The sequence below is a fragment of the Geospiza fortis genome, unplaced genomic scaffold (genome assembly GCF_000277835.1).
Source record: "Geospiza fortis unplaced genomic scaffold, GeoFor_1.0 scaffold54, whole genome shotgun sequence".
NCBI classification, from domain to species: domain Eukaryota; kingdom Metazoa; phylum Chordata; class Aves; order Passeriformes; family Thraupidae; genus Geospiza; species Geospiza fortis.
The window spans coordinates 16,828,111-16,855,571 of NW_005054301.1; the positions used below are offsets into that span (position 1 = coordinate 16,828,111).

At 45.9% G+C, this 27,461-nt stretch overlaps 1 protein-coding gene across 1 annotated transcript; it reads left to right on the plus strand.

Moving 5' to 3' along the window:
- PLEKHD1 (pleckstrin homology and coiled-coil domain containing D1) lies at nt 1-26,507 on the plus strand. Its single transcript, XM_005417536.3, has 14 exons — nt 1-149; nt 7,073-7,166; nt 8,062-8,151; nt 8,645-8,721; nt 13,410-13,501; nt 16,270-16,322; nt 18,289-18,383; nt 19,293-19,386; nt 20,647-20,825; nt 21,321-21,453; nt 23,192-23,336; nt 25,311-25,460; nt 25,857-25,980; nt 26,450-26,507. Exons 1-14 carry the CDS (start codon nt 1-3, stop codon nt 26,505-26,507), a joined length of 1,533 nt encoding a protein of 510 aa, XP_005417593.2.
- The last annotated feature ends 954 nt before the right edge of the window (nt 26,508-27,461 follow it).

A 27,461-nucleotide genomic window follows, 5' to 3' on the forward strand; every position in this document is an offset into this window, starting at 1 on the left:
ATGTTTGCTTCAAAATCCAGTTCTGTCTCCCCTTCTCCGTCCATGGAACAGGCAGATTTGGATGCTCTGGACATCAGCACCAAAGTGCAGCTGTACGGTGTGCTCTGGAAGAGACCCTTTGGGAGGCAGTCAGCCAAATGGTCCAGGAGGTAAGCCACAGTTGCTGAGGGATGCTCGGGTGAAACACAAAGCCTCAGGGTTCTGGGGTAAGTTAAGAGACTGAGTGCTTGACTCTTCAAGTGCAGGCAGCCAGGCAGAGGCTCGGGGTAAAACCTGGGGCATAGCTTTCCTGCTGCTCTGAGTCTGCTTCACACATGTGGCACCCCATTGTGCTCTCTTTATCTGTCCAGACCTTGAGCTATGTGCACTTCAGGGTGGTAATAGAGACTAGCTGCCTCCTCTGAATAATTGTGATAGTTTCATGAAACGGGAAGAGTCTGTTCATGTATTTTGCCCCTAAACTGCCTGACATTTTGCTTTGGCACTCAAAGCTCTTTGAGTCCTTCGGGTGTGAGATGGCAGGGCTGAGCTGACTGTGTGGGGGTCTGTAGTGTGTGTGTGGTCTGCAGGGGTCTGTGCACAGCTCCAGTACTGCTGAGCTGCCTGACAGCGACTGCGTGCTGGGAACAGCACATGCAGACTCTTCCCTGGAGAGAAGGTGGCTCTGAGTTCTCTCCCATCTGGTGTCAGGGACTTGCAAGCTGCTGGATGTTGTCTATCAGCAGCCAGGAAGTTTGGAGCTGGAAAGCATTTGCTATAACCTTTAACCAAGGACAAAAGTATGTTCTATAATACCGAAGTGGTTGGTCGGTTTTAAGTTTAGAGTTGCTGTAGTTTCTTTATGCAAAGAATCTCTAGCACTTACCTTTCGTGGGTAAGTACCTTTGCTGCAGTCTGCAGTGTAGATACAATCCATTTCTAAAGCCAGCTTTCCCAGCTTTGCTCTCTGTAGTAACCATAGTGCTGCCCAGTCTGTGAAGATGGCATAGCCTGAAAAAAAACATTACTTGGGAAGCAGTTTTGTATTTGTAGCAGTCTTTGACCTGTGTGTGTGTGTTTTATTCCCTCTCATGCCAAGAACAGCATATTTTCACCCAGAAAAGAATTTGTGCTGATGCTCGCTACTCAGCTCCCAAATATTGATAAATAAATGAATTATGCCTGGAAACTAATGTGATTGTGTTACGGAAAAGAAATGGACAGAATAACAGAGGGGAAGGTAATTTGCCATGGATGAGGCATTCTTAAAAGGCTCTCCCTAATAAAAATTTCTTGCAGGCAAATGGCCCATCTCTGTTCCCTCTGTCATTATTTATTTAGTGCTGGTCTATTCCTAGAAGTTACCCCCATCTTCAGCAAGTGGTGAATGTTTTAGTGATAGCAGCTGGGAGCAGAAGGGGAGGTGATGTGGGGCAGGGGTGATGTGGAAGGTTAGTTGCAAGCACAGCAGCGGAGGGTCCTGGGGGACCAGACACAAGTCAGTGAGAGTTGAACGTGGAATCTGTAGGGTTTGGAAGGAAGTGAGTACTGGGGTAAAAAGACTTGAACAGGAGGAACAATGTTTTGTTGGTTTGTTTGTTTTATCGTGGGAGAGACTTGCTTTAAAGTAAAACAAACTTGCATGGTATTATAACAAATCATTAGGGGGAGATAAGGAGCAATTAATTCATTTCCTCCTCTTTTTCCCCATGCCCACCAACACATAGCCGGTCAAGTACATTTTTTTATGAAAAGGAGAAGAGGTGTTTCCCACTCCAGTTAAATAAAGAAAAAAGATTGACTATATCTGGATGTCATTGAGGACCTGATCTCTGATAAATGTATGCTTTGTCCTGAAATCTTCGACAACTGTACTACTCCCACTCCCAAGGAAAGTCTTTCCAAGATATGGGAGATATCCTGTGTGTAAGGGGAGGATTGATCTCAATCAGGCCATCAGCCATGAAGATAGGTCCATGTGGGAGATACATGATATTTACTGACTTGATGCCATTCATTTGGCTGTAGCAGCAATACTTCTGGAGAAACTGAGAAGAAAAGCAACTGTTTCAGGGAAGGATGGAATCTGACTAAATAGCAGATGAAGGAAAAAATGTCCAGGCATGGTGTCCAGTACTTTGGTGATGGAAATACCAGGTTTTGGAATTTCACAGCAGTACAGGTTATGCAGGGAGGAGGGAGGGATAACAGAGTCTTGTTTTAGTCAGGGCCAAATCTGATGGCACCTGTGGAGACAGCTGAACTTGACCTGGGACAGCTGTCTGGAGCATTTTCAGTCCTTTCTTTTGCCCATGCAGTGGTCTGCTCTGAAGCCCAAATATAATATTTGCATGCTGCCTCAAGTACTGTTCAAGAGTGGGCTGGATGCTTCTGGACCAGTGAAGCTGTGTGTATCTGCCAGGGCTGACATCTGAGCATGCTGCCTTTCAGAGCTTGATTTTTGAAATGCCATTAGCAGCATCCTAATGCCTGTCTCTTAAAGAAAGGGAGGTCTATTCCTAATGTGAATTTTCTTTCCTTGTAAAGTAATATCCTTTCAACAGAGGAGCACCTGTCTTCTGAGTTTAGTGATGCTTTTGAGCAGTCTAAGCTTGTATCACTGCTGGAGTGGCTTTGGAAAATCAAATTCTCAGTCCCTGGCTAACAGTCCTCCTATTCTGAGCAACTTCTTTCCAGGATGGGAGTGGCATATCCTTCTGTACCATGAATAATCCCAGTCCCATATAGAAATGTCAGGCTCTAAACTGTCACCATCCATGTCCAAGACTTTGGGATTCAATGGGACAGTGCCAGGAAGGGCCATCTCTTTGGTGGACAATTGAACATCAGAAAAGCAAGGTGAAGCACAAGGAGAGAGAAAACAAAACACAAAATATGCCTGTATGCCTCCATATACCTGTCAGAGATGACAGGTTGGGAGGAGGGAAACACAGCACAGTTAAGAGAGAATTTTTTGTCTTTCGAACCAGTCCTGTCTGTGATGTTGCAAAGCAGGCACATAACCTGGTTTTCCACAATGGCTACCAAGAGTCACTGCGTGTGGTCACAGGACAGATGGAAAAGATAATTGTTTGTGGTTGCTTTCTGCTCAGGAGCCCCGGGAATCAGCTGCAGAGCAGCGTGCGTGTGCGGTGCAGGGCAGCAGGGGCTGCCAAGACAGCGGGGCTGCGAGAGCATGGGCTTCCCTCTGCTCCTTGCAATCCTCCCGTTTGCTGCTTGTGGTCAGGGAGCTTCCTGAACCTCTCCCTGCTCCCTGCAGGCTGGGCATGCTCCAGCTCCAAGGGCAGGAGGCAGGCAGGGAGCCTGGAGCTGTCAGGAGAGGAAGGGAGAGGGGCAGGTACTTCGAGCTCTGATCTTCAGGCTGATAAAGATCATTTGCCCATCGGTTTCCTGAGCTGTCCCTGGGGATGGAGTACTGGGCTGATGTAGTAAATGGGATGTGCCCCCTATGCTCCTGGCGCAGAGAAACACCATCAGAATAGAGGACCAGGGAGACTGCTGCAGTTTTATAGTGTAACTACTTCATCTGGGCCATTGTCATGTCAAAAACTTGTACAAAGATTAGCTAATTAATTTCATTAGCCCTCTGTAATACAAAGAGCACTTATTCCACAGAGATGAGGTGTCTCAGTTTGTCCAGTACAGAGCTGTTGTTTCTGCTTTACATCCGAGTCACTCAAATTGTTACCATTCCTCTGCTATTCCAGTTTAATTACGCTGTGGTTTCAGTGGTTCCTCAGAGCAGGATCCAGCAGTAGGGATGGGTGACCAGAGCAGCTGACCACATGAATGGCTCTTGCATTACCTGTGCTGCCTATGGAGAGTGGCTGTGCCAGCCTACCTCACCTCTCACATCTTTGCTGATGTTCTCCAAGGTTTTGAGCTCTGCTCTCTTTTTAAATCACTTCTTTTTTTGGGTTCTTTGTATTAAAAATCTTCCCCTGCCGCCACATCTGTGCCTAATTCATACACATGTTCAGTGTCTCCAGTCCTCCAATCACAGTCCTAACTGGGTGTCTCTCCCCATTCCCCCTTGACCATTTTTTCCCCTTTTGGCTCTTACTCACCTGGCTGCTGCTTTAGTCTTCAACCTGTTCGGAGTCTCGTAACTTTCTCCTCTATTATTTTACTTCATCCATCTTTTTACCATGCTGCATCAATTGCCCCTGGATTGTGGCATGGAGACTTTGTCCTGAAGGTCATTTAAAGTGATGGCCATGGTTGCTCTGGTGTTGCTTTCCAGGTAAAGGTGGATGAGGGAATATCATCTGAGCATAAATACATTATGTGCACAAGCGAACCAGATTTTCAATGTTTTTCCTTCATTCTTTGCAGTGGGATTTTGTTCTTCTTAAAACTCTTATTTGTGTATTTTCATTCCAAATCCCCATCTTTTCTCTCCACATCTGCGAGACCAGGGATCTAAAAGTTCATTTATCTGTGAGAGACACATTGATTTTCAGAGACTTGTGCTATGATTTGTTCTTATTTTTTATTTGATTTTGGTTTCCATCAAAGCATAATCTAGAATATGAGGATTATCAGCACTGAGCAATAAAAAGTATGTAACAAACTAAACTCTGGCATTAACTGGGGGATAACATTTAGATTAAAAAATCACACAGAGTTAAAGATCAATATCTTTACCTGTCTGGCAAATGTTTTTTGATATTAGTCAGACTGAAAAGAGTGTTGAAAGTGATGATTTGACTTTCTTTGTTTCATGTGGTGTTGACTTTTGGCATCTCTGGATTCATACTTGTGCCCACAGTATCTGGTTCCCTGTCACTCACTGGACCAAGCACAGGCCATTGGGCAGGCAGGTTTGTTCTTTTAAGAGGTTATTTCTGTATTTATTGTGCAGATAAGGCAACATTTCTCTCTAAAAAATGAAGTCCTCCTTGAACTAAGCATAGAGTTGGAGAAAACAAAGATGCAGCTACTCAAAGGAAAACTTTCTTATAGAGTTAATGACCAGAGATATGAGGAAAAATTAATCAGGAAGTCACAAGGCTGCTGTTTGCAGAAGTGATGTGGACAGGAGGAACCAGGAACAAGCCTTGTCTGCTCTCTAGAGGTCTCTGATGTCTGCCTTGGCAAAGTCCCTGCTTCTCCCCACCTCTGATGTCAACATGAACACATATAGATGAGAAGGAAGGAGAAGAAAAAAATTGGGGAACATTACCTGCTGCTGGTGTTTGTATGTCCTGAAGATTTCTGGATGTAAATATGCACCTGTTCAATAACTGTCACTTTCAAAGACTTTGGAGAAGGTACAAAGTGGTCCAGAGCCTGAGTTTGCTGCAGACTTTGAGAAGTTTAGCTTTGTTCTTTTATTGCCCCAAGAGCCTGTGGTCTCTGTTTCCATGGCATTTGGCAATTTCATCTTTGTTGCCAGAGCCATAGCAGAAGAGCAAGAGAAAGAAGCTGATGGAAGCAGTAAAGTTTTCACCTAAGTAAAATAATGATATTAATAATTATTAATTATATTTTTATGATGATGATGATTATTATAATTCTCTGCCAGTTTCAACATCTTCCTTTAGCTTTTGGAACTAAACTGGTACCAGATTGCTGTACTCATCTGTACTGGAGGCAGGACTTGGCTCCATCTGGCAGCCCATCCACTTCAGGAGAGGCCTGGGAGGAATGGGGGCACATGAAGGCATTGGAATTGTCCTTGTGGATCAGCCCCTCAGCCTCTAGTCTGTTACTAATGGTGGCTCCAAGGAAAGGTGCAGCAATGCCCAGGCTGCACAAATGGGCCGCACTGCCTGTGGAGGTCTTCTCTTATTCCCTCCCAGAAACAGGAGAGTTTCTTGGGAATGTTCTTGTTATTCACATAAATGCCTCATCCTTTTCAGTTTCCTCATGATCTCTTGTCCTCAGCACCATATGAAAGTGATTTACACAGCTGTGTTTTGTGGAGCGTAAAAGGGCATTTTAAAATAATCTTTACCTTCTTGCCTTTCACTTTCTTTCCAAATCCTTCTTTCTCGTGTCAGAAAATATGTACAGAACAGAACAATACATTTTCTTTGTCATTTGCTCTTTTGAAACCTCCCTGTTACACTTGTCCCCATTTTTTTCTCAGCTGCTCTTCATAATTTTTGAGTGCTGCAGAGATTTAGACCAAATTGAAACTAAGTCAGGTATCTCTCCCCTGTACCACTGCCTGCAGAGTATGTGCAACCTCAATTTTTGAAGAGAGGAGGAACCCTCCCAGGGGCATTTCAAAAATCCAAGTAAGCTAAAGGTGGCACTCCTTTAATCATAATTTTGAGGACACACTCCAGTAAGTTAGAGGCTTGGCTTGCAGAAGCTGTGATATTTTGTGGTTACTACACAATGACCACCAGAGCATACCTAAGGCTAAGTGAGCAGAACAAGGCCTATTTTAATGTTACACGTATGAGAAAAAAAAATATTCGATTTCCTTTGTAGTTGTGAAGGTCAGTGACAGGAGAGTTTGCCAGGTGCTCTGCTTAAAAATATCTCACAAATTTATTTCTGCTCCTTAGTGCTTTGGTGGCCAATTTTTGCCTCAAGAGTCACTTGGGGATGCTAGGCTGTGATTCTCTGTTAGACTGGAAACGCTTCCCTCTGGCTTGTGCTGAGATGGGAGGGAAGAGGGTGGCAGGCAGCATATTGCAAAATAAGCATTTAGTTGGGCTTAGCCCATGCAAGAGACCCTTGAATAAAAGAGCAGCTCTCTCCAGTAGGTTGAATTCAACCCCTGAACGAGAGAAAGCACACACATAGAGGTGCCAAAAGTCTGTGGTCCTGCTTGGGGCACAGAGTGCTGTCCCAGTGCCCTGAGAGCATGTGGCTTGCCCTCAGCTCTGGTGGTGCCTGCTGGGGTGAGCTGCAAGCACAAAGTACCTCAGCTTGGCACTTGCTGTTAGGCACCAACTCCTGGCTGTGAGCAGAAGTGAGGCACCTCACCTTAGTCTTAGGTGGGAGTGGTGAACTCTCGTGCTCAGAAAGCAGCTTTAGTTAGGTGGGGATTTTCTTGTGCTGTGAACCACAACCTCCATTTCACCAGAATGTATTTCCCTCCACTGTCTTAAAGGTTCTTCATCATTAAGGAAAGCTTCCTGCTGTACTATGCTGAGAGTGAAAAGAAGAGTTTTGAAAGCAATAAATACTTCAATATCCATCCCAAGGTGAGCAGTGTTTGCACAAGGAGGGAGTTATTCTCTTTTCTAGCATTCCCTCCCCCTTCCTCTGTAGGCCCAGCAGGTGATGAAGAGGTAAGTCCCAGACATCTCACAGGTCCAGGGAAGCCTCAAAAGAGGGACTTTTCAAGATATTTAATGATTCAGCAGGCATATGACTTCTATTTTTTTTTTACCTGATAGTAGATATATTCCCTTATTTTCATGATCTAGTCAACTAACATTGTGGCTATAAAAATAATGTTGGCAAAGCCAGTGGTGGGGCTAAGAGCTCCATTTGGCTCTTGCTCCTAACCTGTACTTGCACTTGGCAGCAGCTGATGGCCTGCCTGCCCTCAGTACCTGAGAGCCCTCTGTAGCTCTGCTGCCTGGAGCTCCAGGGGACCCTGTGCTCTGAGCTGCTTTTGTCCTCTGTAGTCACTAAAGGCTGATGTAGCACATGAGCTCCTCAGGGTGCTGATTCCACCCATCCTGGTTGTCACAGCCAGCTGCCTGCCTGCCCCACACAGCACTGTGGGGTTTGACTGCTGTCAGTGACTGATGCACAGCCCTTCTCATGATACCGCGCTGAATCTGCAGCATTGGCCCCTCTTGGGAGATCACTTCCTCCCTGATGAAACAGTTTCTGCTTCCCTGTTCTAGCTAACAGCTTTACCTCCATGCTGAAGGCAGGACTGCCATCCCTGCCCCTTCCAGTTACTGGCTGAGGGTTTCCTGGTGGTGATGAGAGTCCCTCTGCTTTGCAGGAATTGTGTGTATTGCCCCTCCCAGGCTAGCCAAGGCAGAGCAGGGGCTAACAAAGTGACTGAAAGTTCAGCTCCTGGTTAGTTGATAGTTATACTTGATTTTTCTGACTGATTAGAGTGCTCTGGTTTATCTCCAGGGTGTCATACCCCTGGGAGGCTGCATTGTGGAGCCCAAAGAAGAGGCCAACATGCCTTATGCCATAAAGATCTCTCATGAAGACTTCCATGTAAGTAGATTCCTTTTCTTCTAAAAACCTCCAAACACCACAGAACAGGTTAATGCTGATGAGCAGAGCTGGATTGGCAGACTTCTCCCTCCCCATCAAGGTATGCCTACCCTCTCTGGACAGACTATCCTGAGGGCAAGGGTGACTTAGCATCCCAAGTCCCCTCAACACAACCAACAAGGAAACTTGCACTTTCTTACACCAGGTTTTAGGCTACTAGCAGAGCAGTGGACAGATTCTCAGGAGCCCTAGAGCCCATGTTGCCCTATCAGTTTTATTCCTGCTGTGGCTGTTTGCTGTGTGCACATTCCCAAAGTGTGGTAGGCCTAGGTCATATTTGCTCCCGTGTGATGCTTCTTGTGGAGGTGGAAGGCTGTGGTGGGCTCTTCTCCCACCACAGCTGTGTCCAGTTCATGCCAGGGGTGCACAGAGGTGCATAAGGCACCAGCCTCTCTAATCTGGGTTTTTTTTCCCCTCCCCTCCCCTCTTCCAGGGTAACATTGTTCTAGCAGCCGAATCAGAATTTGAGCAGGCTCAGTGGCTGGAGATGTTACAGGAGTCTGGAAAAGTGTAAGCTCCTTTCTATTCCTTATTTGCTTTCATCTTATCTGTAGATGTATAAAGGATAAAGAGGAAGAAGCCTGACTAGAAGGGCTATGGGGAGTCAGACAAGCTCCCCAAAACCAGTGAGAGCTTTATTTGCCTCCTGGACCCATCCTTACTCCAAAGGGGAGTGCTCTAAAGCTGATGCAAAGCTTCCCATGTTGTTGTGCAGTGTGGCGCTCTGCTCACCACCCTAGGCTGTCATCTGCCAAATGCTGATACACTGAGTTCCATCTGCTATCCCTCTCTCATGCCTCAGTGATGTGGGAACCCTCCTGGTCCATTTTGTGTGGGAAGCAAGGTTTGCAGACTTGACAGAAGTGGGGGTCAGAAACCTCTCCATATGAATTTGGGGTAAAGAGCAGAACAGGCAAGACATGAAGCTAGTGAGCAGCTGCCCATGTGGCTCTATGTCCTGCCACGAGCAGGGACCTCACCAGCACAGTTCTGATCAATAACAGTAATTGTGCTGCGCTTCAGTGTCTGTGGGGTGTGCATTCCTTCTGCCCAGATCTGCGGGTGCTCAGGCCATGCAGCAGCAGGATTTGGCCTCTCAAAACAGTTTAATTGTGAAATGTGGAGGCAGCCTAAATCCCAGGAGAGGCAGTGTTAGCAAAGCATTTCCAGCCCACCTGCAGGGGTGAGAGGGTTTGATTGCTGTCTGCATTCAGTACTAGTTCACACTCTGCTGAGAATGCTGGACAGAGATTTGCAGTTTGTTGGCCTGCAGCTCTGCAATCCCCCAGCACCCAGGAGCCTGACAGTGCAATGAACAGCTGTCCTGCAAAACCAGAGCAGGCTCCTTCTAAATCTCAGCAGATGCAGGAAAAGATAACACTAAAACAGGGATTTGATTTTCCCAAATGAGATACAGAAACTTCCTGGGTTTGTAGGGCAGAGCCTACCACTCAGCGCTGATGCTTAAAGCAATGAGAATTTTGCTCTGCCCTTCTGGCTGCATTACATGTGTGGTCTCTTATCACTGTAAGGACAGAAGCTGTTTAACTTGTAATACCAATGTGTGCCTGTATGTGTACATGCTAAGGCAATATCTCAGTTAATTTCAATGTTGTGAGGCTCAAAATGTAGATTTGTAATTAATGGGAACCTCATGTTATGGTGGATCAGCCCAAGCCAAGCTCTGTGCTTGGCTGTGGTGCTGGGTGAGCTGTTCCCTCCGTGGCAGTGTATGAACTGCACCACAAAGCTGGCCATGAAGATCCATGGGAGCAGGAGTCCCATGGGACACAATTCCCAAGGCAGAGATCTGCCACCCCCTGGGCACGAGCAGCCTTGGCCACTGCAGAGGAGAAGTGACAGACACAGAGGTAGCCCTGGAGCAGTTTGGAGATTTTTCTTGAATAGCACTGGTCTGCACTTGCCTTTGCCAATGTTTAGATCAACTATTGCCAAGGGCAATAATTTGGGACCAAGGTCATCTTTCAGGTGTGTATGGGAGGGAAGGAGGAGGGCAGCACAACTTAGGATGGGTGTGCACAAGTAAGCCCTGCCCTGCTGCATTTGTCACAGAGCCAGCCTTTTCTCTAGCCCTTGCTTTAATATTCCAGCAGTAGCATTTAAAACAGAAGCCACAAGCGGCTGCTGTCATACAGCAGACCACCTGCGCCTAGCTGAAAATCCATCTGAGACACCTTTCCTCCCCTCTGTGCTTCTGTTCCTGCATCAGAGAATGATGCAGCTCCAGTGCCAGTCTCATCAGGGCTGATGGTAACCTGCATGTGAGGAAAAGCACGGATTATGTGATTTAACAGGGTCAGGTTGGGAGCTAGACAGCAGTCAGAAAGGCCAGCATGGGCCAATAAATTGATCTGCAGTGAATAGAAAAGCTAAAAGAATACAGTTGAATTATTCTAGGCAATCTGTTATAATGTTCTTTTGTTCCTAGATGAAGATTGTACTGCCAGTGGCACCTGCTGTTTTAATAATTATTTAAAGTTGACCAAAAAAAACCCCAACAAAAAACCAAAAACTTGCAAGCAAACTACTTTTTTGAGAAAAATAAAAAAGAGGGGAAAAAAGCGCCCAATACCCAAAAAAACTCTATAGACTGAAATATGGACATAGGCAAAGGAGGAAAAACAAATCCAGGCTGGGAATTATCCTCTGTCCTTTGTTTCAATTTTGTCCACTGCCTCTTTCCATCTGGGGTGGGTCATGTGTATGTGCCTGTGCAACTGGTTATTGCCTCTACCATCAGTCTGCTTGGTGATCCCTTCAGTTCTTCACTCCTTTCCAAGCCTCCTGCACTGATGGGGAAATGACTTATTCAATGCAGAGGGAAACTGATGGCATCCCTACACATCCAAAATGTTGTGGCTTGGACTTACCACACTTGCCAGATTCTAAAAGCATTTTGGAAATGCACAAAGCCCTGACTCCCAGACTGCCAGGCTCTCTTCCCACCCAGAGAGGCTTTACTGCTGCTAGTGGGGGAGAGGGGCACACATAACCTCTCTCTGTCCACAGCAGCATTCCCTGAACTGGTAGAAAGTAAACTTGGTGGGCAATGCAAGAGGAAAAAAAAGTAACATAGTACTTACATCCTGCAGACTATAAAGTGCTAAGTGTCTCTAAAAATTGGCTCTGGGTGCTACCAAGAAAGCTTTTCCTGCATTTTACCTAAAGAGATATTCCCAGTGCTGCAGAACTGGAACAGACAGTGATTGAGGTGTATGTGTGATGGAGATTCTCTACAACTTTGGGTTTGGTGTTTTGTTGTTTTTTTGTTTTTTTTTTTTCAGGCAGGGGCTTTCTACTTGTTCCATGAGCCTTTCTGGCGCTGTGCTTTCCAATACTTTAAGTAATGTAGCTCTTTCTGATGAAAACTCACTTGGCAAGAAATACAAAATAACAGAAGCTCTTGCTTGCCCCTCAACCCAAGGTATAGCCTAGTACCTCCCTGTAGCTGTGGTAACACCAGTGCTGGTTCCTGCAGATGTAGGAATAAAAGCTTAAATGCTACACGGTGATCCAAGTGCATTTTCAAAGTCACACAGCAGTGGGTGCAGTAACCTTTGAGTGATTGACAGTGAAATGTCTTGTTAGTCTGGGGAAGGGAGGGAGCACTGAAAAGGTGACTCTGTAAACAGACACCTTAAAGGCTGCAGATGTTTTGATACCCTCCATGCAATCATATGATAAACTCTGTCATTCCCTCCCTCCCATCTTGACCTGTTTGCTTCTCTGGGATCAGAATCATCCTGTAATAGGGAATGTTAGTGAGAAAACACATTCACACCCACATATTCTCACTCAAGATGAAGATGTCTACCTGTGGGCAAAACAGCACCTTTTAAATTAGTGTTCTAATTTTCTCTCTACTTTAGAAATAGCCTCATTAGCTGACAAGAAACACATATATCTGCAAAGAGCCTGGGCTGCTGGAGCTGTGAGCTGCCTGGTCCCTGGGGTGGTGTGTGTTTAATTTATTCATCTGGTTTTTATAACAGACAAAGTACAGCTTGCCTTGAAATCGGAGATTGCCAAATTAACAGTTTCCAAAAAGCTACAATTTCAAATTGTTCACAAAGAGGCCGAGTACAGGAAGCTTTACAGATATTTAATATTTATAAGATCCCTTAGGATTTAACAAAGATGGCAGAATTTCTGGGCAACAATTGCCGTTCCTGTATGCCCATCTATATAAACATATTGGAATCAATTTTAGGTATGTTTTAACGTTATGCATTTTATATGTGTAGATTTTTTTCTAATTAAACATGAATAGAAGTTAGCAGCAAACTCCATTTCTGGTTCTATTTTTAGTTTTTGTGTGTGCTTGTCCTTGATGTTTAATATCTGTATTAAAGTCCATCCTGTCTGTGAACTCAATCAGTAATGGGTATCTGCTTCACAGGCCCTTTTTTTAGCTTTGCTTCATTAAGTGTTTAAGAGACCTTGAGATCCTCTGGCCAGTGGCCCTACAATAACACAAGGTGCTCTTTGAATATGCCTGCTGCCTTTAAGATTCCCTACTTGCCAGCATCTTGTCTGGCTTTTATCTCTGGTTCTTCATTGTCAGGAAAAAGCACTTGACTCCCAGATTAGGGCCAGACACCAAGTCCTAGTGGCTTACAACTTTAGCAGAGGAGGGGTTGATTGGTTCCAGGATGGATGATGGATACCAGAAAGACCGAAGGTAAAAGGCCATAGGAAGGATTCAATAAGTGGTTGAAGTCTGAAGGGGAAGAGTGACTCTAACAACAAAATATTGGAGGAGCTGCAGAAGACAATGTTGCTGGCAATGGGAAGTTACTAGAGTTAAACCTAAAATCTGGTTCTAAAGTCTGTCATTTAAAAGGTTCCAGGTACATATTGTTGTAGTTGAAGGCTGTGAATGTGCTGGATTGGTCTGGAGAGCCCTCAAAATTAAGTTCAGTATAAAAGTCAAAACACTGGGAAAAACATTTGAATAGCTGTGAGGTGTTGACATACAGCCCATGTATTGAAAAAAAAAAATTACTGAATGCCAGGGAAATTTCTCCAATTCATTTGTGGAGAAAAATTTTAGAGACTCATGGTCCCAGCTGATGAGAGTCTGCATGTTTGAATTCCTTGGCAGTTTGCTAGGCTGAGTCCCCTGTCCTAGACCCTTAGCTCTCTCACATTGCCTGCTTTGTGTCTGCTCTCCCTAGGACCTGGAAGAATGCCCAGCTGGGAGAAGCCATGATCGAGAGCCTGGAAGCTCAAGGACTACAGCTGGCCAAGGAGAAACAGGAATATTTAGGTAGGAAACTCTTACTTTGAAAAGCAATAGAGGCCAAAATAGTAATTTTGCTTCTCCTGGAATTGTCACTGTGGCCAAGCCAAGCAGATTTTCTCTGGATGAAGCTTTTGAGCAGTCAGCAGCTGAAATTCAGGTCTGAAGGGAGTCAAAACATGCAAAAGTTAGGGTGGGATCTGGACATCTGTGTGGAGTGTGAAGGAGAAACATGCTTTGCCCACCATGTTGCAGTCCTCCATGGGCTCATCCGTACAAACATTTGCCACCCCTGAGAGGTTTGGATGTGCTGGTTTCAGCTGCCCACAGGCAAACAGAAAATACCTTTGTCTCCCTCAGTCAGACAGGACTGATACTTCTGAGGTTGGTCACAGCTTTTCATACATGAGTTTTCTTCACCTAGCTTTTTTTGGTCTTATCTACTTGATCTTTGTGTTTGCTGACACTGTTCATTTTGGAAGTGGGAGCATTTACATGGGCTTGTTTGAGGTATCTAATGGCAGTGGCTAATTTGCCGGTGCTCTCTCTGTAGACAGTAGCGAAAGAACAGATGAACCTGAAATAATCTAGGTATGAAGAAAGGGGATTATGTAATCCAATCCCCTATTTAGGAACCAGCCTCTGCATGGCCTGATACCTTGGATGCTCTGACTGCCTTGGCAGGTCCAGTTATCTCTTCCCCTCACTGCCTATAGGAAGAGCCAAGGGAGAGCAGCTCTTTTAACCCAGATTCCCTCTAAGTTACAGCATACCCCAGATCTCAGAGATCTTGTGACCTGGGGGCTGGGGATCACAGGTGTGGGCCCAGTGACTTGTCTGGATAGTTATCTGCTTTAAATAAGATAGCAGAAATTTGGGTGCTTCAGGTTGGTTATGCCTTGAGCAGGGGCTCATGCTATCTACTCCTAATTGTCAAGCCACTGGAGGAATCTTAAGGAGCTTTTTGCATTTCTGCAACCACACTGATCAGGGCTGATCTCAGCACATGTAGCAGTGATCATAGCTCTAGTATCAAGGCATGTTTACTCTGTCCATCTGAACACCATTCACCCATGTGAGGTGATGGATGGGCTCATACATGAGGCAGGCGACCACCAGGAAAAAGTGGTTCCACACTTGACAAAGGAATAACAGGGGATACTGAGAGGAGGACCTGAAGGGACAGAAGTGGTAGGAAAATTAGAGACAGGAAAGCTCCGTCAAAACATTATTTTGCTACCACCAGAGCAAATGAAAGGGCTTTAAAGACTAAAGAGCTCTTTAGTATGATAAAAGAAAAGGTGGTGGAGAAATAGAGGAACACACATTCTGTGGCCAACAGGCGATATTTGGAATATAAAATATATATTTCACCGGGTTCTTTGGTCCATGACAAGAACATTCAGAGCTGGTCAATTGTCACAGTTGGCTACTTTCTTATGACATGAACTATTTCTGTATAAGTGCTAAGGCTTCTGCCTTATTAGCCTTACCTTCAATGATCTGTGTCCATCCTGTAGTCAAGCTTTGAGGTCAGGCACTGCTCCTGGAAGCAGGTCAAGGTTCTCTGGAGGAACACTGCTCTGAGGAATTTCTCGAATCCACACTGAGTTATCTTCCACGCAGCTGGGATCCAGGTTTCACTATCAGACATGGACATTACAGAAGCCCATCAGGTCCAGGGCTTGGGCCTTCCAGGAGGGGCAGAAGAGGGAAGGTGGGAGAGCCTCTGTAATTACAGTGCATCTGTGCTGGGCTCTGGCCAGAAGGAAGAGGGAGTGAGTGGGGAAGAAAGGTAGCAGTGGTGTTCAGCAGAGCTTTGGTAATGTAACACTATTTCTCTGGCACCGGGAGCCCTGCTCTGGGCAGGAGGTAGAGGTCTGCATTTCTCCTAGAAGTAGTCATGCTGCCAAGCAGCAGTAACCTTGTCAGGTCCTCAGTACCAGGGAAGCCAGTAGCACCTCACTCACCTGACAAGAGGAAGACAGAAGTGCTCCAGTCAATCTGCCCCTGCTCCCGTGGCAGCCAGGTGGCAGAGCTGAGAGCTGAACTCAAGGCTTGACCACGAGAAGCGTTTCTGTCTGGGTTCCTGTAAGCGTGGCTCAGAGCTGCCCGAGGCAGAGCCTCTGAGCTTGGAGCCACCACAGCAGAGGTGCTGCAGAGTGAGGACGAGAGCACAGCCTCTGCTGGGCAGGTGTGTCTTCAGGGGACAAGAGCGAATGACATTGAGGGGAGCCGCTCCCTACAGCACAAGTTTTGTGGCTAAGTTAGGGATTGATTTCTGGGCTGGGCTGGGACATCCCAAGGTGACAATAGGGAGTTGGCAGTGCTGCCCAGAGGGCCAAGGACAGGATGATGGGCTAGGCAAGTGAGGATGGGGCACTGAGCTGCAGGAAAACTGACTGCTGCTACATGTTGTGTGATCCTCTGCACTCACTTGACCTTTCTGTGCCTTGTTCCTTATCTGTGAAGCAGAGATAAGAATATTTTCCTGACTCAGCGGGAGGATGGTGAAGGATGGTTCATCAATGCTCTTTAAGAACATTGAGAGGAAAGCTTAGAATGAGTACAAAGCAAGATGTTTGTTTAGTTTATTAAGTTATTTGGCAGGAGGGAAGTTATAGAACATCCCATTAGTGCCATCTCAGCGTTTGGACCCTCCTAGACAGATGCACACAAAGGAATAGGGAATGATGCATTTTCAAGCTTCAAAAAGTCAGTGATTCTTGTTTGTAAATATCCCGAGGGTATAAAATGCTTTTCTCTGTGCTTGGACTTTGTTTGTGTGCTTGCAGATAAACTAATGGAAGAAACAGAGGAGCTATGTCTGCAGAGGGAGCAAAAAGAGGTGAGTTCATCACAAGCCAGTTTCCTTCAGCTGCCATGTGGCAGGGCTGGGAGGCTGGGACTTGTTGAAGGCATGTCAGTGTTCAGGGAGAAAGGCTTGTGGAGGCACAAGAGTCTCCAGCCAACCTCTGGGTCTTGTGGATGAAGAGAGGAATAAGACTTGTGCCATGAAATGGGTCATGGAGGTGTATCCCTGCTCCCTTTCCCTGTTACTTTACATAGAGCAGATTTATCTTTATGACTCCAGGAGGACCAGGGAGGAAGATCAAATGAAATTCATACTCACTGGATTGAATTACACAAGTGTTATTTGGCAGATTCAGGAAGATTGTGGCAATTAAGACCCATCTCCACAACTAGAAAGCAAGTAAACAAGCATTGTTCTAGCATAGAGATGCTGCTGTGAGAAACAAGGAGCACAAAAAACAATGCAGCTTGTTCTTTGGACGCAACAGAGATGGGGAGAATAAAAAATGTTGCACTAGGGAAAAATCAAGGGAGCACTCCCTTAGATGTGGCAATTATACCTTAATTTACCTTAGAATAGAATGGTTTGGATTGGAAAGGACCTTAAAGATCATCTCATTCCAACACCCCTGCCATGGGCAGGGAGGGACATCTTCTACTAGGCCAGGTTGCTTTATCAAGTTTATAATAGCTTTTCAAACTATTCCTAGCTTATAATTGCTTAATATAGTAAAAGTAGCACATCCTTATATTTACCGATCCACATCTATGCCGATTTTTATAGCACCATCATAAAGTCATGGCAGGATAGCTGTGCAAGTGGATTGTCCTATCACACTGTTGGCAAGTCTGCATGGATGTGGACCACCATGTCACAACATTGCAAAGTGCCTCATGCTCTTGTCCATTAATCCAAAATGACTGTTGCCTCTCCTTAGGAAAAGATGGCAATGCTGACCTAGGCTTCTCAGGCCTATATTTTTAGTGCATACATTTCTGGAGAGCTAAAATCCAAAAGTGGCTTGGACACTTGCTTAGGGCTAAGCTCCTTTTGCCTTTGCAGAGAGACGTCTCCCTCTGGTGAGGTAGCGGGCTGCACCGCCCACAGCCACAGGGGGAGAAATTACCTTGTCTGAAGATCTTGGAACAAATCTCTGCTCTTCCAAAGCCATGCACAGTAACTCCATTGCCCACGAGGAGGAGATGGGGCTGGGTTAGTTTGAAGGAGTTTGGTGCTGTGAGGGACTGAATGTAGAACTCACTGAACTGTGGTTTGACTCCCTGGGAGCCGGAAGGCATCAGAGCAGTATGTTGGGAAAGCAGCTTGAGCTGTGTACCTGCACCATGGAGCAAGAGTCTCATTATGAATTTATCCAGTGCCAGCGCTGTTCTGTGACTGGCATGGGCCTGTAGCAGCACAGCAACTATGGCTGCAAGGGGACCTGACCAGGAGAGGGACCCTTGCTGAATTTTGGTTTTATCAGCACAAAGATAGTGACAGGTTGATTAAACTGTGCAAAGCTGTAACTGAATGGTTTGTGTTTTCCTCCCCTAGTGGGGGGTGAGAATAAAGGCTGAACTGGTAGAAGTATCACACGTCAGGCACAGAAATCCCAGAGCTGCTGCATTCTGAGGTTATCTGGCTTTTCTGTGTCTGTATGGCTGGATGCCTGAAAATGGTACATACAAGTAAGCCCAGCATTCCCAGGGAATTCTGGACCTTCTGTATATGTGTGGCAGAGCTGACCTCTGCAGGGAGCATATCTGAGATTTCCAGGTGCTTGGTAACCTGGCTGGGACTTCTGGATGTCTGAAAATCCTCAGGCAACCTCACATCCTTCTAATTGCCCCTGGACAAAAGTGCGGTGGAGTCACAGATCACACTGTAGCACTACACAGCTTGGGTTAAATGCCATGTTACAAGTCCCAGGCGCTGTTAGCAGGGAAGCCTCTCCGAACTGTGTTGGCAGAGTACATCCCTGTCTTCTCTTTTGGAGCAGGAACTGGAGCGTCTGAACCAGATCCTGGAAGCAGAGAAGCAGCGCTTTGAGGAGGTGGTGCGGGAGCTGCGGCTGGAGCAGGAGGAGATCCGACGGTAGGGCTGCAGGGCAGGGAAGGACACGACTCCCACTCTGGCCAAAAGTACTGCTGTGGTGAATCCAAACAGGCTGGAAAATCCACCTGGTTTGTGCATGTAGGAAGGAGATGCTGCATTGACTAAACCAGGAATGGTTGTGGGCTCTTTACCTGCACCTGCTATTGCTTGTGGCCAATAGAACACAGCTTAGCTTCATTTTACCCTCGGGCCTCCAGCAATTTAATTTCAAAGTGCTGGGACACAAGCAACCCTCATTTTAGTTGGGGTAGCATGGCAAGGGACAGATGCAAGAGAAGATTTCAGAGAGGCAATTAGTTCAGCTGACTGAGCAGCTATGTGGGGTCCAGACACCTGGATCTGGTTTTCCACCATCAGCTGAATGACAGTGGATGTATGATGATGTTGCCTCACCAAGATTAGTTTTGTCATTTTTGAGGTTAACTATGCAACATATTACCAGCAAATGTACTTAGAAATAGAAGGATCCAAGTGCTTTGCCTCAAGTGCTGAAAGGACATTTTTTACTATCACTCTTTTTTTCGTTTTTTTTCCCCCCTAAGTAACATGTCAGAAAAGCCAGTGTGATTTTGCAAACCATTTTTGTTCTCCCAGGCTCTGCTTAGATGTGATTGCCGTGTCTGAGCTCTTTCAGTTGCAACCATGGCTCTGCCCTTGCTGGAGAAGCGCAGTAACTCTTGGGTTGGGTTTGATGATCAGGAGGCACAGTGAAGTTCCTGGACATGTGTAGTGTGTCCAAGGCAGGATGTGATGTTTCCTGGAAAACTCCTGGCTCTCCAGGACTGGCTATACCAACCGATGGTTGCAGGTCCTGCACCAGGAGAGCCACAGCCTGCACAGCCTGCAGGGCTATTATTGCAATAGCTGTCACCCTTTTTGCTTCTTTAGGGAGCTGGAGCTCACAGCCCGCTCCCTCAAAGGAGTGGAGGAAGAGAAGAAAGAGCTGCGAAGCCTGACAGAGTCCTTACAGAACACCCTGGAGGTGAGTGACTGCTCCTCCCCTGAGGGATTGGGCCTGAAAGCACTGCTGTCACATGGCATGAATCCAACATCTGCTAATGCCAGGGTTGAAGTGCTGTGCAGATGAACAGGTTCATTTGGTAGCTGATATGAACACCAAAATCCCCTGTAGAAAAGGATGAGAAATGACACAGAGCACAACTGAACCAAGACTTTCTCAGCAGTACCAGGTGATATGGTGATAGGACAATAACCTGAATAAGTTGTAGTTTAGGAGGCTTAGGTGGAACAGTAGGGGAGAGAATTTTCACCAGATGGGCAGGCAGGCAGTCGGAGAGGCTGAGGAACCTTCACCATGGACTGTTGTCAGACTGTGAGCAGCCACAGCTGACCATATGCTGCTGTGCTGCCCGACTGCCTCTGAACGGCAAGCTGGGCAGGAGCCTACTGGAAGGTCCCTTCCAGCCAACATGACTGTAAGTCTGTGATGAACTTTTTCTTTTTAACTGCACCTCCCTACCTTCTGGTGGAATTTGAAGCAGCAGAGGGGCAATCTTTGTTCACAGAAGGGAGTATGATTCTCAAAGAAATCATGTGCCTGGGAATGTACATGGGAATCTAGGAAACAGAGTCTTGATGTATTAAAATCTTTCCTTACTGGTGGATTTGTGGAAAGTATCTTTTCTAAAAGTATATTTTTTGTGAAATTTCCACACGGTATTCTGAAGCTGCAAGGTCATCTTTAATGTTTGTGTCAGATCCTGCAAGTTTGTCCAAAAATATGTTCCTTTGAGCTCTTCTCCTTGCCTGCAGTTATGACAAAAAGAACTGGAAAGCTATGGAAGTACCATTCCTGCCCTAATTGCACATTGAACACTTCAGAGGCATACAGTGTGATGTGTCCCATTGCCCACATTTAGAAGTACCACAGAGGGGGTGCCTCCAGTTCCCACTAAGGAGCAAGTGGAGCAGGGAAGGCAGAGAAGCTGCCTGTCTCTGTGATGCACCAGGGAAGCACAAGGTTCCAGTCCCTGAGCTGTGTCCTCACTAGCATATCACATCAAAGGGGCCTGCTGGTTCACTTCTTCATACTGAAGGCTGTTTTGGAGGCTTGCTCCCTGTGAAGCAGATATGAAATGAAACCCAAATTTTGTTATTCCTGTGTTTACCTGAATGAGGCATGTGGATGTAAGAATGGAGGCACTCAGTAAGGAAGAACCAGGCAGGAACAGGAGCAGAAACATTAGACTTGGCTGATACTCACAATCTCTTGTCCTTCAAGGAGCTCTCCCTGGAAAAACAACAAATGCTGGAGATGCTGGAAGAAAATGAGAGCCAGGTCCCACCTCCAACCAGCCCCAGCAAGGAGCAAAGCCCCATCTGGGGACTACACTGCAGCCTGCGGCAGATTGAAGAGAAGATGCAGCAACTTCTGCAGGAGAAACTCCTGGCAGAGAAAAGGTGAAGTGGGGAAAGAGGACACTTCTGCTCAGGCTTAGTGGTGCTGAGGGATGTGGCTGTCTGCTGACTTGCTTTTTGGTTGCCAACACCAGACAAGTCTAGAAGCTTGTCTGGTTCCAATGGCAGGAGTCCAGGTTACAAATCCTTCAAAGGAGACAGAGTGAGGCAGGGCAGCTGAACTTGGTCCCAGCTGGGCCTGCTCCTTTCAAACCAGGACTTGGGCATGGGAAGGTGTTCATGGCCTGTCCATAAGGAGTGTTTGATACTCCTGGGCCTCATCTAGGAGTTGAGAATGTTCCATTCAAGAACTGTCTAGCTGGCTTTCTCCAGCAATGCCTGTGCTTTTGGAATGGAGCGCACAGTGCTCCTGTTAGCGTCTCTGCTCTGGGCAGTCAGGTAGTTGAGCATGCCCCATCATGACACTGAGCTCCTTTCCTTCCTGTGAGTTGTGTTGGGGTGGGAATGGTCATCTTTGTTTGCTGTGCCATGCACCAGGATGAAGGAGAATGAGGAGCGGTCTCGAGCACTGGAGGAGGAGCGGGAGTTTTACTCTTCCCAGTCGCAAGCGCTGCAGAACTCGCTCTCGGAGCTGACTGCAGAGAAACAGCAGGCAGAGAGAGACCTCAAGGTATCCCCTGCATACGTCACATATTGCTGTCCCTGGGCTCAGAGTGCTTCCATTTTCTCTTTCAATTCATTCCCTATCAAGCCAAACTCTTGGTTTATTTAGTTTTCACGTTTTGGTCATAAATCTTCATTAGCTGTGCTTCATATTGCCAGCTGTATCCTGGCCTGCATCCGAAGCAGAGTAGCAGGCAGGGTGAGGGAGGTGATTCTGTCCCCCTGCTCCACTCTGCTGAGACCACACCTACAGTGCTGCATCCAGCTCTGGAAGGATATTGACCTGTTGGAGTGAGCGCAGAGGAGCACCACCAAGGTGCTTGGAGGGCTGGAGCACCTCTCCTGTGAAGACAGGCTGAGAGACTTGGGGCTGTTTGGCCTAGGGAAGAGAAGGCTCTGAGACAGAAACCTTATAGGAATTTTTACAAGGACATGTAGTGATAGGATAGGTGAGGTTGGCTTCAAACTGAAAGAGGAGAGGTTTAGATTAGGTATTAGAAAGAAATTCTTTACTGTGAGGGTGGTGAGGCATTGAAACAAGTTGCTCAGAGAAGTTGTGGATATTCCATCCTGGAAGAGTTCAGGACTGGGCTGGATGGAGCTCTGAGAAACCTGGTCTAGTGAAAATTATCCCTCCCCATGGCCGAAGGGTTGGAATGAGATGATCTTTAAAGTCTCTTCCTACCCAAAGCACTATGATATTATGGTAACACATGAAATTGCCATCTTATATCTATGTAGTACTACTGTTTATTTTTGTATTCTGAAGCCTGATTAATCCATTCAGACAAGTCTTTCCCTTTGCTACTGTGAAAGCATAACCTATAGATGGAGGGAAGGAAAAAAAGTAAAAGAGGAAAGTAGACACAATCAAGAATAAAGATGATTTCCAATAAATGCTAATATGGATGTTGCAGAACTGAGCAGACATTTTCTCTCCTCACCTGTGCTCAGGAAACCAACCTTAAGACTTTTAAATCTTCAGTAACCTCTTGCAAGAACTTGAGTTCAAAAGCAGAGGAATTCAGCTGAGGGACCAGCCCTCCTTTGCAACAGACAATACATTAATCTATGCAAAGGTAACTGGACAAATACGGTATTTTACTTAAATCTTAATAATGTAAAGATTATGTTAATAATTGCCTGTTTGACACTCAAACTCCTTATACAATATTTTGTCCAAAACCACCCCGAGTTATTTTTTCCTGCATCTCCAGTATTTTCTTATCTTGTAACCTTCTATCTACTTGGCCAGACTAAAGCTAAGTTGACCTAAGCTGTGTAGTCTCTCATGTGCTAAACTAGTACAGTATTTCTAACTCCCCTTGTGTTTTGTTTCTGAAACTAAGCACTGTACATCCCTTTGTGGGAATTGACTGCCTTTATCTCAAGTCTGTCTCAGCTGGATTGATGTCCTTCTGTTCCTGCTAAGCCGCGAGTACTTGCATTAGCACAAATTCATGTGTTGAAATACCATCTCTAGTTCCATATGGTTTATGCAATGGGAGAAAAACTGTGAAAAATGAAGTCAGAGTAAAGTAAAATTACTGTAATAGTCTGGACTTCAGATTCTGTCTGAAGACATGAGAAGTGCCTTTATATTGCCTTGCAATACTTCTAAGGATTTCCATCACTGTTGTCTTTTCATTTTCATCCATGGCAAGTTCCTCACAGACCTTGTGAAGTTACCAGGATGTTTACTGAGAAACAAGCTGTTTTCCAGCAATTCTTACTTTCTTCCTCAGGCTGAAGTGAAGGTACGCATGGATCTGGAGAAGAGACTGAGAGAGGCTGAGGAAGCCTTGCAGAGCTTGGAGCAAGGCTTAAATTCCCTGAATTGCAACAAGGAGAAAGAGAAGAAGATGAAAGCAGATGTCAGTAACTTGAGAAGTAAGTCAGTCATCTATGTTCTCTACTGATGAGCAAACTCAAGAGAGGAAATATTTCTACCTATCTTCCGAGACACACAAAGATTCCAAATTAGCACAGCTGTGCATAAATGTGGTCTCCCAACTTCTTGTACCTCCACCACATCTCCCCTTTGAGGAGCCGTAATGTGCTATGCAGGTAGTTAGTGTTTTGCCCTCAGAGGAGGTTGAAATTATTCCAGCCTCTCAAAGGAGCATGAAATTATTCCAGCCTTCTCTGCTGGGTGGAAGGCAAACCTAGAGATGAGCAAATCATCTTGACTTTCCAAAATGTCAAACAGGGAAGCTGTGGCAGAGCTATAAAAACTGACTACTGACTAGGTCTGAGTTACAAGGAGCCCTCTGATTCCCCTCAAGGCTTTATTTCTCAGCCTTGGCTAAAATAATATCACCAGTTTCAGGAGGCCTGTGGTTGCTGTAGCAACGTGCTGGTGGGTGACCCAGCAGGTGAAGTTTGGATCCTCACTCAGAGCTGGATCACAGCATCAGCTCAGCACTGCAGAGCATGAGTCAGGTGTAAGACTGATGCTTCTCACAAGTTATCCCTGTTTCTTTGCCTTTTTCTGGTTTGTTTGGGCTGGGTCTTTTTGGGTTCTCTTGGGGGGCATTACCCTGGCATTTGGCTTGAGTCAGGCTTGGGAACTGACATAAGCAGCTTCAATTGAGTCAAATCTTGCTTGTTTTTCATGCCCTGCAAGTTATAGTGCAGGGAGAAGGGTTTATTAAGGTGCTAGGTCTGTAAAGCTTCATTTCAGTGATAGGTGGATGTACTGGACCAATATAGAAAAGTCAAAAAGTCCTGTGGTATTCTGAGCACTGTTAGGTAAATAGGGAAAAATAAATGTATAAATAGTTTTATATCTATTCACATACTTATAATTTATATATATTTAAATTTTAAAAGTTTTATTCAGTAGTTTCTACATAAGATTTCTAAATGGAGAAAAACAGTCATGATTCTGAACTTCATCCCACTGGCTCAGGGCCATGGTAAGAAAACAGAGTGAAAGTGGATGTGTTGAGCTCAGCATTCAAGTGGAGCTTCACAGGGCATACATGAGTAACTGGTACTGACTGTCTCCTGATATTGCCAGCTTTAGATTTTGGGAGATGTTTTTTTCAAAAGAGTAAAAATGTACTGATGAGCAGAGCACTAGAGAAAATAAGGGACCAGCAATGTCTCCCATAATGTTAGTCCCAGCACAGATTGCCTCAGTCCTTCCAAGTGGTTCCTGCAGCTCTGCATGCCCTTTATAGAAGAGTTTGGGCACATTAGCACATGGTGCTTTTGAACAGCAAAGGACCAGCAACAGGCAGGAGGAGAGCAAGACTGGAATGGCAGAATAGACACTGGTCAGACCATAAGAGGGGAAATGGGCCAGGAAAAGCAGTTTGTGTGGCAGACCAAGGCAGAATAACATCAGAATCTGGACATGGGGCTTTTCTTGGAGCCCATAATATATGTAACTTTGTGCTAGTATTTGCTATGCTATTAATAAATCCCTTACCATGTGTGCCCATGCTGGAGTTGCCAACACTTGCCAACACCTTCCTTTTCTAGTTAGACCTGACTGGTTTTAGAAGCCCTTCAAAGAAAGTATGATGAGCAAGGCTTCAGAGTTGAGAAGTTTTATCACAGTATCAAAGGCTTTTGGCAGTTGAGTCATGAGCAGTTGTGAGAATTACTGATGTGGAATGGATGACTGCAGTTCTTTCTGAATTTGAGTATGCATTTGTTAGGAACTAGAGGGTTTTGTCACTTTGAAAATGAACATTTGCAAATGTTCTTCCTGATGATATTCTGGAGCCTTATGGATTGTTGTTCATGAAGGTCATCATTACCTGGCTCAGCCCATCAATGAGTGCAGTCCCTTGTGACTGGTTCATTGCTTGGGGTGTCTGTCCCATCACTGAAACAGTGGTGTTCTCTTCCCAGAGTTCTTTGAAGAGTGCATCCGCAATGCTGAGCTGGAGGCCAAGATGCCTGTGATCATGAAGAACTCCGTGTACATCCACAAGGCTGCCACTCGCCGCATAAAGAGCTGCCGCTTCCGCTGCCGGAGAACCAGCGCCTCCTGGAATGACAGTAGGTGTCAGGCAGCCTTCTCCTTCATATCCTGCAGGAGCAGATATGTGCCCAGGGGGCTGGCAGAGCAGTAAAGTCTGCAAATGTTGTTTCTATTTCATATTCCTTAGCAGCAGAATGGAGCTGCAGTGCTACTTGGAGCTTCCTTTCCCAGAGAGCAGGCATTGAGCCTGTGTACTTGTTGCCCATTTCTTTATATATGTTGAAAGCTAAACTTCTGTGATGGTCCTGGGCCCCTAAAAAAAGCATACTTAAATATGACTTCATCAGAATGCCTAATCACAGACTGAGGCTCAGTCATCTTGGTCACATGGCTTGTGAACTCTAGTGAAACTTTATCTTCAGTTTGTGTCCCTGGTGGAGAGTGCTTACCTTTCTGTGCTGTTCTTGTTTCAGTGAAACAGTCACAGTCCTTCATCTTCTCACCTGCAGAAGCTGAAAACATTGAAGAGCTGAAAGAAGCAGCCAAAAGACTGAGCCGGGACCAGCGCTTTAGGAAAACTATCTATCAAATCATGAGGTCACAAAAGGATGGTGCTTCAGGGGACAAAAAGTGACTCTTCTTGAGAGGGGGCTTCTGAGATCAACCTGCCATTCAGCTCTGCAAAAGTTACCACCTTGGGCACTAGGCTCAGAAGGGAGATCTGGCATTTGGTGGGCAAGGTGGGGGAGAGTTGTGTGTGTGCAATCCCTTCAGTTATTGGCTTTGCTTTAGTTTGAGTGCTCCCTGCAGCCTGGCAGACCTTCTCTGCTGATCTCTCCAGACCTGTTTGCTTCAGCTGCTTACATTAAGCTGTGTTTGGCCAAGATGCCACAGTTGGTGTTCAAGTGAACCAGAGACCATAGCTTAGGAAGTGCCTCTCCTGTCCCTGTCTAGTCTGTCTGCCAAACACAAGTGCTTCTGAGGAAACCTTTAGCAGCCTGTGTTCCAGCTAGTGTAATCTCCTCAGCTGAACACAGCTCACCCTGTTCTACCTGATCCCCTCTAGGAGCTGGCTCACTGCACACCCTCAGTCAATCAGCACTTCAGTGGGGCACATTTCCTGAAGACTGCAGCAGTCCTAGCCTCCTAAGCACAGACAAAAGTATCAAACACAGGGCCAAACTTTTTCTGTTGATGCTACATCATTTCAAGCAAACAGCAACAACACACAGTGAAGACAACAGGAGGATGCTGTGGATTTGGGTCCAAGGAGGATCATGTACAGAGAAGAGCTTATAGGTAACTCAGTGGCATCGATGCAAGCTGGAGGGAGGGTTCTGTTGTGTTGATGGTGGGCAGAACATTCCGGGGCCACCTTTGCACATTTTTTGCACTAGGACATCTAGCTCAGTCAGAACAGAGGAATGAATATGTGCTAGGGAAGATGTTAGCTATTGGCTATCTATACCTCAGTGTGAAGAAGCCTTTGACTCAGTTTTGATGGCTTCCTCAACGACTCTGTGAGATGAGTTGGAGGGCAGGAGGGTGGGGACTGTCCAGCAACAAAACCCACTGCCACTTCAGGCAAGCTGTAAGGGCTGTGGAAGAGGAGTCCAGGAGAGGAGTCACTTTGTTGTGGAAGCAGCCTCCTCCACCTATTTTAAGCAAGCAGTTAGCTAATAATTACCCATGCTGTAGAAGCAGCACTGCCTGGTGCTTACAGACCACAGGATAAGCATGCTCAGAGTGACGCCCTGTTCTCTCCTGTGTATTAATTGGGAAATTAAGAAATGGACAATATAAAGGTGAATAAGTAAGCAGCAGAAGTACAGTTAGGGGTTAGGGGGTGGTAATGTGCAGATTTACTTTACCTTTCATGGCATCAGGACCCCTGGGTATTATGTATGTCCAGTGACACACAGGTAGTTGCTTGCTACTGTCCCATTCAGACTGTGACAGTGTCCACTCACAGCCTTTGGCTGCTGGCCACCTACATAATTCCCTACCAATTTGGTGTTGTTCCTAAGGAGAAGTCAAGGATGAGGCTGGGAAGCAAGCCTTGGCTTACCAGCCAGAGG

Coding starts and splice junctions, on each gene's coding strand:
- PLEKHD1 (XM_005417536.3), top strand. CDS start 1: ATGTTTGCTTCAAAATCCAGTTCTGTCTCCCCTTCTCCGTCCATGGAA. Junction 8,152..8,644: donor TCTCTCATGAAGACTTCCAT/GTAAGTAGATTC, acceptor CCCCTCTTCCAG/GGTAACATTGTTCTAGCAGC. Junction 13,502..16,269: donor GGAGAAACAGGAATATTTAG/GTAGGAAACTCT, acceptor GTGTGCTTGCAG/ATAAACTAATGGAAGAAACA.